Source organism: Bactrocera dorsalis, chromosome 1, assembly GCF_023373825.1.
Source record: "Bactrocera dorsalis isolate Fly_Bdor chromosome 1, ASM2337382v1, whole genome shotgun sequence".
Lineage (NCBI taxonomy): Eukaryota > Metazoa > Arthropoda > Insecta > Diptera > Tephritidae > Bactrocera > Bactrocera dorsalis.
The window spans coordinates 72064381-72077361 of NC_064303.1; the positions used below are offsets into that span (position 1 = coordinate 72064381).

Genomic DNA, 12981 nt, shown 5'->3' on the forward strand with positions numbered 1-12981 from the left:
AAGACCCTCACTTTGGCTCTTACCAACTCATACACTACCTATTACCTTTTGCTAGTGGGATATAATGATGAATTCCATTAAATCTGTTGAAATTTATAATTAAGTCATATTTGTATTATTACTTAAATATTTAATTAATATAATTATAATTAATGTAAGTATGTTTTTTAAGTTATACATATATTTACATATGTATATACATATTTTATTTACTTTGGGCAGCATTTGAAGATTTGATAAAATCTTAGAAGTCATATCCCAGCAAAACCTGCGTGACCGAAACTCCCACACATTTACACAATTTTTACTTATTACTAACACACCCTCTCAAATCATTTAATGGCGTAAAGAGTCTATCCGCTGTGCCTTTTGATTGTTTTATATTACAAGCTCTTCACACAACATCTTTTCTATAAAAACAAAACAAAAGAAGACAAACTGATTTCGGACTTGCCACTGTTTATGGAAAACGATGCATGTAAAAGTATACAACATGATAACATGATTGTTTACATTCGTTTATTCGTTGCGAAAATTCGAATTCAAAGAAAAAGAAATTCGGCACGCGTGTTAAATTGTGAAAAATTTGTATTTTGGTTATATTTTATGAAAGTTTATGAAAAGTTATTAAAAACGTGATTATAAAAGTGGTATATATATAATTTGAAAAGGTGAGTAAACGGAGTTAATTTTAATATGAAAAAAAAAATACATTTAGTGCTTACATGAGCCGAGAAAAAAGGCTTTTAATGTCAGTGCCTCCAAATTTGCCAAAATATGTAGTATTAATGTGAATTCTGATAGTGATTCAAATGTGGAAGAATTGAGCTCCGTAGATATATCTTTAAATGATTATGATAGCCAAGATACCATTGATAGTGATAGTGACAATGTGAATATTGTAGTGAAAAATGATAAATGCAAAGAAATAAAAGCTTGGGCTTTACGCAATAGGGTGTCCCACAATACAGTGACTGATTTGCTTCAAACCTTGCGAAAAATAGGTTTAGTGGATTTGCCCTTAACAGCAAAAAGTCTATTAGGTACAAGTAGAAAAAAGGTTAATATTGAAACCATTCCAAGTGGCGCGTTTTTATATAGAGGAATTCAAAATTATTTTGAGAAAAATTCATTTCCTCACCTTGAAATAAAAGATAGCATTGTACTTGATATAGGAATAGATGGTCTTAGATTATTCAAAAATTCGAATAAGGTATTATGGACAATTTTAGCGTCCATCGTTGATTTTCCAAACGAATTGCCATTTACAGTAGCATGTTTTTCTGGAACAGAAAAACCCTGGAATATTAACGATTTCTTAAAAGACTTTTGTGAAGAAGTAGCTTATTTAAAAGAAAACGGTCTTCAGGTAGGTTCTTCTTCCGTTAAAAAGAAATTTAACATTCGTTTATTTTGCTGTGATTCTCCCGCTCGAGCTTTTGTCACAGGTGTGCAATCGCACACTGGAAAAAACAGCTGTTCGAAATGTGATCAAATCGGAGAATACAAAGAGAGAAGAGTTTGTTTTTCAAAACGAGTTAATCACTTAAGAACTGACTTGTCTTTTAAAAATAGAATTGATAAATCACATCATATTAATCCATTTAAATTTAGAGAAAGCATTTTAGAATTAGCTAATTTCAATATGGTCTCCCAATTTCCATTAGACCCGATGCATCTTGTAGATCTTGGTGTATGTAAAAAGTTGCTTCAATTACTAATTAAAAAAGGGAATATAAATGTAAGCAAAATTAACGAAAAAATAACTTTTCTCTCTAATTTAGTTCCTTCTGAGTTTGGCAGGATATGTAGAAGTTTAGATGAAATCAGCAATTGGAAAGCGACAGAGTTTAGGCAGTTTTTATTGTATATAGGCATATTTGTCCTAAAAGATTGTATTAGTAGTGACCATTACTACCATTTTTTATTATTGCACGCAGGAATAAGGCTGTTATCATGTGAAAAATCATATAGTACTGAAGCTAACGTTGCCCAACAAATATTACAAGAATTCGTTGATTTGTTTGGGAATATATACGGAGACCATTTAGTTAGTTATAACGTGCATGGTTTACTGCATTTAACTGACTGCACTAAGCAATTCGGTCCTCTAGATCAGTTTTCAGCCTATAAGTTTGAAAACCATATGCAATATTTAAAAAAACTTATAAATAAACCGAATAAAATCCTTCAGCAATTGCATTTAAGACTTGATGAAAGAACTAATACAAACATTGAACCCAACAAAACTTTAAAAATTAATTTATTTAATATAGAATTTAAAAAAGAAAAAGATTCTTATTGTTTTAGTGAAAAATTAGGGCCCATAAAAGTAATAACTATGTCAGACGAATCTGGTTGCGTTATGGTATCTGCACATTGTTTTTTAGATGTTGAAAATGATTTTGAAGAACCTTTAGAATCGTCATCGGGTTTAGGTATTTTAGTAGCGAAGAAATTAGATAAAAAGGTATTTAAAATCAAAAAAGACGACATAGTTTACAAATATTTCTCTATTCCACATGAGGGAAAGTTTCTCCTTATACCCATTCTACATCATTTATTTCATAAATTTTCAAATTAGGATTTTTAAGTATTTATGTACATATATTTTTCTCGGCTCATTTTATTACATTTTCTTAAATTTTTGGAAAAGAACTTTGATACTGCCAATTTTTAATTCTCAATTAGATGGAAAATATATTTGACGAAATTGACTTGGAGGATTGTCCAACAACGTCTTCAACTCCCGCAAAAGGTATGTAAATAAATGTAAACTTACAAAATTTCGTTTCAATATATTGTTACGTTTTTGTTATTGTAGACCAATTACATTTAAAGCGTAAAAAGTTTAACACGTCTGGTTGCTACAATACAAAGGTCAGCATTTCAAAACGACCTGTGGAAGGAAACGGTAATCTAACATCCATATAATTTATTTCTTTAAATTTGTTTAATTTATTATGTTTCCAACCATTTTCCAGAGGTTATTGACATTTTAACCACTATTTCCAAACAGCTTGACGATTTGACGACGAGGGTATGCGATTTGGAAACTAAAATCGATAAGCATTTAAAAGAAAATGTAAGTGAACAGTTTTTATATGCATACATTATTATTTTTCTCTACATGTCTCTTTGTTTCTTTTTCAGATTATTCATAAAAGTGAAGAAATGGCGCAGCAAAAAACGGTTCGTGAATGCAAGGTCCTCATCCGCAAAATTCATCAATCGGTATGCCGAATGACTGGTGAAGATGTCGACAACGTTCAAACCGAAATTGCTTCCACCCTACCATTAAATACGCTTGCTGCAGCTTTGGAAATGGACGAAAAATTGAAATGCGACGAATTTGCTGCTACAACGGTAAGTAATATATAAACTTTTTTCAATAAACAATTCAGTTTTTACATGGTATTTTTATTTACAGAAACAATTCGTTTTGAGGATAAAAGGTACTTCAGATAGTGTACATGATGTGTTGCGAAGTCTGTAACTGATGAACTTCTTTATTTATGTAACTGGGACGGTAGGGGTGGGAAGCAACCTCTCTCCAAATTCCTGCTGGTTTCCAACATTTTATACGGTAAATTCTGTTTTTTATTTAATTTTACTTACAATTATTTGTTTTTTTTTTTCATTATGTTTTTTTATAGATTCATTCATAACGTATGGATTGGCAATGTTCGAAAAACAAGTTCGAAAAGCCATTGAAATGAGCCACCATAGGCACAAACAAAGAATTTATAGGAAGAGGAAAACTGAGGAGTGAACCCTTTAAATATTTAATAAAAAGTTATATGTATTTCTGATATTATTAAAAATAATTATTTTAATACATACTAGATTTTAAGAAAGCATTGCAAAGCAGGAATTGAATTAATAATGAAATATTTATTTTAATTTAAACATTAATGTAATTTTTGTTAAAAATAATTTGAAAAAAAAATTAAAAATTAAAAAAAAAAATAAAAAATCTTTTATTTTGAGATTCGAACTCGAGTCTCACGGAATACCAAGCCGTGCGTTTAACCACTAGGCTAGTATAGCATGCAGCGTTGCGCTTTTCTGGAACCAGTTTTCCCCGTTTGCCTTAAATTTAACTAAAGTGTGAGTAGCGAGGATATAGTTTTATTGTAGCAGAAAATGTGTGCTCAAGAAGGTGATAAAAAATCACATGTATACAAAAGTTTTGGGAGGTTTTTTGATTCGCCCTTAAGAACGTGATAGGAAAGTGTGACAATTAAACCGGCACGCGTTACCGGCATGTCACTAGGTAACATGACCGGCACTGTTCTAACTGGGATGTGTACATGTAAACCAGCGTTGTCCACGGCCTATGCGCACAATAGCGCACGGACAGTGCCAGACACTTCACACCAACATGTCGCGACAAATGTCTGTGAAAGCACGATTGCGCTACTGTATTCAACTTCGTAGGCAAGCAAAGAAGAATTTTGCGATCACTTGACGCTAGAATAACCAACACAAGCATAACGTGCACACAGTCACGTTGGACAACACTGATGTAAACAGATTTTAAATAACCGTACGCATAAAATTGAAAATTCACATACATATGTATGTATGTACATAAATTTGTGCTCATGTAAACAAATTTGAAAGAATCGTTCGCATTATGTTTGTAATTTTGTCTACACACAATTATGTATGTAAATATATACACCCATTGTTTCATACAAAACTCTGTTGTCATGGACAACCAAACTTTGTCAAAAATCCAATGGTACAAAATCGGAGCTGTACCGATACCGCTTCCCTTGCCACTGTACAGCTTCGCCTACAAACCAGCGTAAACATGTAAGTTAAGTTCTTTATTGAATTTCTAAAAGAAACTGATACATCTTCTTCTTTACTGGCGTAGACACCGCTTACGCGATTATAGCCGAGTCAACAACAGCGCGCCAGTCGTTTCTTCTCGTCGCTACGTGGCGCCAATTGGATATTCCAAGCGAAGCCAGGTCCTTCTCCACTTGGTCCTTCCAACGGAGTGGAGGTCTTCCTCTTCCTCTGCTTCCCCCGGCGGGTACTGCGTCGAATACTTTCAGAGCTGGAATGTTTTCATCCATCCGGACAACATGACCTATTTATTTCTTTTCTTTTCACTTTCAAATATCAAACTTTAATTTTTTTAATTCACTTATGTTTCAAAATTACTTAAATTCTAACTTACATACATTAGGGAATTTTGTGTGGTCGCTCCTCCTGGTAACTCGTATTTTGTCCCGTTTGCTTCCTACTAAGGATCCTGCAGCTTACACAAGTGTAGAGGGGGTCCTGCGGGCTGACCTGACAAGACTTGCAATCCACCGATGTTGTCCAACAAGGTCTACTTTTAAGTTTTTATCCTCGTTGATCCCTGAGCGGGCGCCAGTTAAGTTCTTCTTTATTGAATTTCTAAAGGAAACTGACACATAGAATCTTAAAAATACCCTAAGCTAGCTGTGGTTCAACGGCAGCGGCGTCGGCAGAGTTTAACGGATGTTGAATGGTCAGCAGAATTGAAGTTGATTATTGTTGTTGATATTATTATTTATTGATCAGCAATAATGTCGATCACTTTTGGGAGTTGCAGCGGATGTTTGTTTATGTTATTCAACTTTAACAACAACATTGTTGCAATGATTGTTGTTATGTTGAAATAAATATTTGTTGTGTCAACTTTTAAGTTATTGAACTTTAACAATTACATTGTAGCAATGAATATTATTGAAATAAATATTTGTTGTATTAACTCTCCCTCCTCAAAATCCTACTTGTCCTCAAGTAGCTTTAAAAGTATGGTATGTTATTAAATTGTGGTTGGACTGATCTAGGAAAATTGTTCGTTTCACTCATGATTTCTGTCGGAACTTTTCCAATTTGTAGGATTAGGTTTTCCTTTGGCTTTATACAAAATTTTTGTATTACAACTATTGCTATAATAATGGCCGATAGAAAAATTATAGCTATTCGGTTCGAGGAAGAATCTGTATTTATTTGGTCTAATTGTTTCCTATTTTTTATGTTGAGTGCGTGTAGGGATTCCAATGATAATATTTGAAGACGCTCCAATTCTATTGAGGTCATTTGGATGAGTGGTGCTCCGGGTTTCAAAATAGTTTTCTCCTTGTTGCTGAATTCTTTATTATTTATGGTTATGTTCTCATTCCAATAGTGTACGAGATATGTTCCTTTCAGATGATGGGTTATATTATTCTGTATTAGACTGCCGTTAAAGTTGTTAAGTAGGATTAAGCTGTTGTCAATCTCTTCGATTTCTGGGATATGGTCTGCATTACTGAAATCACACAGCGATTCTTTGCCCTCAACTAATTTAGAAATATATTTGGATTCTCTTAAGTTAATGGTTGTATCCTTTTTACAAATTTTTATATTGTTGGATATTTTACAATTTTTTGGTACTTTTAACATAGAATTTTCGGACAAAAATATTTCATCTGTTTCTAAGTGAACTATTAGTTTATTTTTTACAACTGGTTTTATTAATAAATTTTTTAATTGGTTGCTTCTAATTCAGGAATTTTTACAATGTAAACAATAGCTGTTTTATTATGTAAGACTGATACTTCAGCGAATTCTAACATTTCTTCGACTGATAAAGTTGTTATATTATTTTTTTGAAATATTTTGTGGACTTCTTGTAATTCTATTTCGTTTAAAAGTAAAGTATTTATTATATTTTGTTTTGCCCATTGAGTTGCATATTTGACATTTATTATTTCTTCTTTGATTAGTCTTACTTGATTTTGGAAACTTATTGTTATTTCATTATTAAACAAATTATCTTTCTTTATTGCATTTTTTAACATATTTGAAATTGTAGTTAAGTCATTAATTCTATTCTGCAGTTGTTTATTTATAATGATCTGGTTGTTATTGTTTGTATTAAGGCTATTTAGATTATTTTGTATTAATAATAGATCATCATGATCTGGATTTCCTGCAACATATTTTCAGGCTGATCCAATCCAATTTATTGATCTAGTTTGGCGGTCTTGCAAAGTGAGTGTATTTAGTGCAGTGAGTGATTGTACTATTTCGTGAGTTAGAGTATGAAAGAGATAACTTGTTTTAAGATCTTTAATGGTATGTTCACGAATTTTTCGAAGTTCAATTTCTATTTGCTGAAGATCTATTAAGTGGATTAATTTTATGGATGACATTTGTAGCTTCCCTATTCCTTTATAGATGGTAATGGTATGTGCGTCTGTATAGTTCGTAATGTCGAGATTTGCCTTTGCCATTGGCAACCACAATAAGAGTAAAATTATCCTGGAACAGTGAATTATAAAAGGTTAGAAATAGTTTTTTTTTTATTTTTTTTTTTTTTAGATTAGACATTTGACTAACTAAACATTTTTGATGTTACTTTTATGAACAACTCTCCCATTTGCTGTAATAATTGGTGTGTGTTTGTCTTCTTTTACAATTTCCTTTTTATATCGTGGTGAAAGTTTAGATCCTAATCTGCTATTTTGCTTAACAAATATTGTCTGCCCTAGTGTCTAAGTTTTAATTTTTTTGCGGTCCTTGTTATGGATTTCTACCTTCATTTGAATAAATCTGATTTTAAAGGATCTTAAATTTTCCGGATACAGTCTTTGAATCTGTCCCATTATGTCTTCTGTCGTGTAGATTCCATTTATTACTGAAGGGTTTAAGTACTTTCTCAATATTTTCATTAGATCATCATCAGAATATGTTGGTTCAAAAACAGTGTGTCTATGGAAAGTAGGAAATAGAACGGTAAACTTGTAGTCAGGAGGATGTTCTTTGTAAATAAAAATTTGGTTTTTAAAAGGGTTTATCGGTACCTCAATGCTGGGAATAAGATTATGAGAAGAGCTTTGAGCACTGTGTTGAATTAATTTCATATTGTTTTGGTACTCGAGACAATGCATCGGCTACAATATTTTCTTTTCCTGGTTTATAGAGTAATTCCTTATTGTACTCATCCAGATATGACTTCAATCTTTTAATCGCTATTCCACCTTTTTTCCAATTACAATTATGTGTAAGTGGTTCGTGATCTGTACTTGTGCGTATTTCAGCTTCAACGTTAGTGGTATAGGTCAGTTTGGGTTTTGCAAACAAATTTGGGCATTTTTTTAACAAATGGTTTAATTCTTTTCGTTGATAATTTGCGAGATGATCTAATTTGGGAATAATTGCATTTACTGATTCAAATTTTTTCTCTTTTATGGGAATACTCATGCCATTTCTAAGGAACAATTTACCTCTTTCGGTGTCAATAATTGCATTTCGTTCCTTCAAACTGTCATTTCCTAATATTCCGTCAAATGTTCTGAGCGCGGGTAATAAAAAGAATTTGACTATTGATTTTAGATCATTAAACAAATTAGCCATTTTGTAATGGGTTATTTTTATTTTACCTCCTACGGATACTGCATTAAATGGGGTTTCATTCTGTAGTGGATTCTGAACATTTTTTAAGCATTTGTCCGCTACTCACCTTACATTCGAAATATGGAAGTGAGGAGTCAGTTATTTCTAAAAAATTAATATAAATAGAATCGGATTGCTGTTCGTGATCACTATTTTCAATAACTTCGGTATAGTCGCTAAGTGTTTCATCATAATCTGTTTGTTCTTCTTGTTCTGAGATAGTTTGCTGATAATCAGCCATAGTTGGTACTAGTTCTTCTGTGCATGTTTGTTGGTAAGTATCTGTCTGAATATTAAAATTCCTTTGTCGTTTGGCTATCTCGGCAGTGGGCATGGGTGGTCTTTTACCTAAATCAAATAGTGGTCGGTTCATGTAGTTAATCTGCTTAGTTTGGATACTTCTGTCAATGTCCATCGGTTCTGGTCGTGGTTGTGGTTTGGCAACCATAGGACGAGGTGGTTGGTATAATGGTCGTTGTATGTTGTGGTTCTGTGCGAATTGGTTACCTATATTAGTAAAATATGGGCTTTGTTGTGGTTGTTCGAAAAAATTATTTAATTGTCTGGGATTCATAGTTGGGTTTTGCGGTGTGTTAATTCTAGGTGGAATAAATGGTCTAGCTTGAAAATATGAAAAATGAGGTGTCGGAACCTGACGTGGTACTAACGTTGGTCTATTGGGTTGATTTCTAAATATGTTTTGTTGTCCTCTATTTGACGCATGATTGGTACGGTATGCTTGATTTTCCAGTTTCAAACATAAATGCAATGCAGTAGGTAAATCAGCAGGCTCCTTCATGCCGAGAAGACGTGAAAGGTCTCCACGTAATCCGCGAATAAAGGTATCAAGAGCCTTATCCCTGTACAGCTTGGTCATTAATTGTTCCGATTCTCTGCCTAATTCCATACACCCTATCTTATTAAGGATCAACGATAAATGTTTATAGACGGCCTGATGGAATTCCTCAACAGACTGGTTAGCACCTTGTGCTATGGTGGTCATTTGGTACTCTAATGTACCCAAGTGCCTTTTATCTGCATAATGTAGCGTAAGGCATTTGGAGATGGCACTCCAATTTAAAGGTACGTTGTACGATTCTAACGCAGTGTCTGCGTTACCGGTTATTTTATTGCGAATGGTATGCAAAATACCAAAGTATTTTGGCGTACCAACTGTGTGTTCGTAAGTTCTTAAAATTCTGTCTACACTTTTTTTCCATGAGCCAAACTCGGCTGGGTCACCGGAAAATTCTCTTAAACTTTTTACTATGTCTGGCACTTTGTCTAGTTCTCCTAAATTACCTAGGTGCTCTTGGTCAATTCCTTGCCTCTCTACATTGGTAAAATCAAATGTTTGATTTTGAGTTTGTTTTAATAAAATCGGTAATTGTTCATATAACACTTGCCGAATGGCATTTGTTAAGTCACTAGGTTGGGTCATATTTCTGTTGTTGTGAAATGTCGCTTGTCTTTGTAACTGTCTTTGTCGTTGGTGGGGATTTTCTTCAATATCAATTAATGGAGGTTTAACTAAATTGTTTGGATTAGCCATCCGTTTTATCAAAATTTAATTTTGTATTATTAACTTGATTGGAGTATTTTTACTACCATAAGTTTTTCATGATTCGCCTTAACCAATCAATAACATTATTTTAATTTATTACTATTGTTTTTGAAAACCAGTAGCTGGTTTTACCCTTTTATCCTGGAGGGTCCTTTGGGTAGGAATCGCAGAATTGGGTTAAATTATACTACTTTTGCTTACAAAACTTCGTTAAGTTAATTGTTTGCAAAAGTAGGAGTTATTATTTTTTATCGCTTTACGCCCTTTTGATTATTTGTAATTTTATATGCACTTAAATTTCACAATTTCAATTAGTTAATTTCACTTTCACTTAGGTTTAATATTTTATGAAATATTTATATAAAATTTTAGTTTTCTACTTAATAATTATGTTTTGAGATTTAATATCAATTTGTTTGTATAAAATTTAAAATTCTCTAATATAATTTTTATTTTCAATTAAACTTAATATCTGTATATTTTTTTCATAAATTTTCAACATTTCAGGTATAATTTCTGGCGTACTTTATTTATTTCTTTTCTTTTCACTTTCAAATATCAAACTTTCATTTTTTTAATTCACTTATGTTTCAAAATTACTTAAATTCTAACTTAGATACATTAGGGAATTTTGTGTGGTCGCTCCTCCTGGTAACTCGGATTTTGTCCCGTTTGCTTCCTACTAAGGATCCTGCAGCTTACACAAGTGTAGAGGGTGTCCTGCGGGCTGACCTGACAAGACTTGCAATCCACCGATGTTGTCCAACAAGGTCTACTTTTAAGTTTTTATCCTCGTTGATCCCTGAGCGGGCGCCAGTTAAGTTCTTCTTTATTGAATTTCTAAAGGAAACTGACACATAGAATCTTAAAAATACCCTAAGCTAGCTGTGGTTCAACGGCAACGGCGTCGGCAGGGTTTAACGGATGTTGAATGGTCAGCAGAATTGAAGTTGATTATTGTTGTTGATATTATTATTTATTGATCAGCAATAATGTCGATCACTTTTGGGAGTTGCAGCGGATGTTTGTTTATGTTATTCAACTTTAACAACAACATTGTTGCAATGATTGTTGTTATGTTGAAATAAATATTTGTTGTGTCAACTTTTAAGTTATTGAACTTTAACAATTACATTGTAGCAATGAATATTATTGAAATAAATATTTGTTGTATTAACTTGTTCGAGTATGTATGTTTGTGTGTGAGCGTTCATACAGATTAACGCAGCTGCGTAAAAATATTTCAGAATTACAAAATATGTTTTACATTCGTTGACAAATACCGTCAATCCTGGTTATGTGCCACAATCATAGATACAGGTATTTATAGTTAGTTAAAAATAAAAATATAATATGGTACATAAGCGACTGCGGATACTTAACCGAGTCGTACTTAAGACAATAACTTCTATGATATTTCGAAAAACAAACCGTGAGATGCAGCAAGATATAATATAGGCTGTTAAAAATGATGAGGGAGGGATTTGACTTTCATTTAAGCGGAGTACTACTTAACCGGGATTGACTGTACACTTGAATCAGAGGAATATTGAATATTTTCTTTGAAACATTTTTTGAATTGAAAATCGACAAATAAACTATGTTGTCATTTTTATTATAATATATTTTAATACTTATTTTTGCGGCGTTGACACTTTTTCCTTCTCATACATTTCAGAAATATATTCAATTTATGATTTTTAGCTTTTGAAATCGTCACGAAAAGACGCTTGTAGGCAAGGCATGCTCGGGGAGATGTAATGGCGTCTGCTTTTATGAATGAATCAAATATGCTTTTTGAAAGTACGTTTTCGTTCATGAATGAAAATTTTGTTGTTGTGTAATTTACTATAAATTTTGACGTCGGCAATTTGGCCGCCATATTGGTTTCTGATGCTTTTTCAAACGATTGTTGTTTTTGTAGAACAATATTTGTAATTTTTGCAGGGGACATATTCACATATGAACGCATGTAAGTATGTATGTTGTGTATGCATTGTTTGTGTGAGATTGTCATACGCACATATTTACGTGTGTACTCATATTGTAAGCATGTATGATGATTTTTGAGACTATTGTTGTTTTTCTAGAAGAATGTTTGTATTTTTTGATTTACATGCGTACGCATGTATTATTTGTGTGAGAATGTCATACGCACATACAAACATATGTGTGTACGTATGTAAATATAGAGAAGCGCGCGCTTTTTATATTAGTGATAAATGATAATATCTTAATTTGAAATTGATTTGTATTTGCATACATATGTACATATCTGCAGGATAGATGCGTATGAAAGTTTTAAATGATAAGAGTTATGATTTCTTCTTCTTCTTTACTGGCGTAGACACCGCTTACGCGATTATAGCCGAGTCAACAACAGCGCGCCAATCGTTTCTTCTCTTCGCTACGTGGCGCCAATTGGATATTCCAAGCGAGGCCAGGTCCTTCTCCACTTGGTCCTTCCAACGGAGTGGAGGTCTTCCTCTTCCTCTGCTTCCCGCGGCGGGTACTGCGTCGAATACTTTCAGAGCTGGAGTGTTTTCATCCATCCGGACAACATGACCTAGCCAGCGTAGCCGCTGTCTTTTAATTCGCTGAACTCTGTCGATATCGTCGTATATCTCGTACAGCTCATCGTTCCATCGGATGCGGTATTCGCCGTGGCCAACGCGCAAAGGACCATAAATCTTCCGCAGAACTTTTCTCTCGAAAACTCGCAACGTCGACTCATCGGTTGTTGTCATCGTCCAAGCCTCTGCACCATATAGCAGGACGGGAATTATGAGCGACTTATAGAGTTTGGTTTTTGTTCGTCGAGAGAGGACTTTACTTTTCAATTGCCTACTCAGTCCGAAGTAGCACCTGTTGGCAAGAGTAATCCTGCGTTGGATTTCTAGGCTGACATTGTTGGTGGTGTTAATGCTGGTTCCTAAATAGACGAAACATATATTATTATTGTAATAAGTATATTATGTTTTTAGGAT

General features: G+C 33.3%; 1 protein-coding gene across 2 annotated transcripts; it reads left to right on the forward strand.

The window, feature by feature from the left end:
* The first annotated feature begins 607 nt into the window (after positions 1-607).
* LOC125775444 (uncharacterized) lies at positions 608-3891 on the forward strand. 2 transcript variants are annotated; one of them, XM_049446079.1, is made up of 7 exons: positions 608-671; positions 2692-2758; positions 2825-2914; positions 2985-3085; positions 3154-3366; positions 3431-3586; positions 3657-3887. In XM_049446079.1, the coding sequence occupies exons 2-6, from the start codon at positions 2692-2694 to the stop codon at positions 3494-3496; spliced, it is 537 nt and encodes a 178-aa protein (XP_049302036.1). In that variant the 5' UTR covers positions 608-671; the 3' UTR covers positions 3497-3586; positions 3657-3887. The 2 variants fall into 2 exon arrangements, with proteins under 2 accessions (XP_049302036.1, XP_049302035.1); XM_049446078.1 differs by lacking the exon at positions 608-671 and having other exon boundaries at positions 678-2758; positions 3657-3891.
* Positions 3892-12981: the final 9090 nt, after the last annotated feature.

Bases quoted from the DNA above. Each gene is read 5' to 3' on its own strand.
- LOC125775444 (XM_049446078.1), top strand. From the start codon at position 1,646: ATGGTCTCCCAATTTCCATTAGACCCGATGCATCTTGTAGATCTTGGT.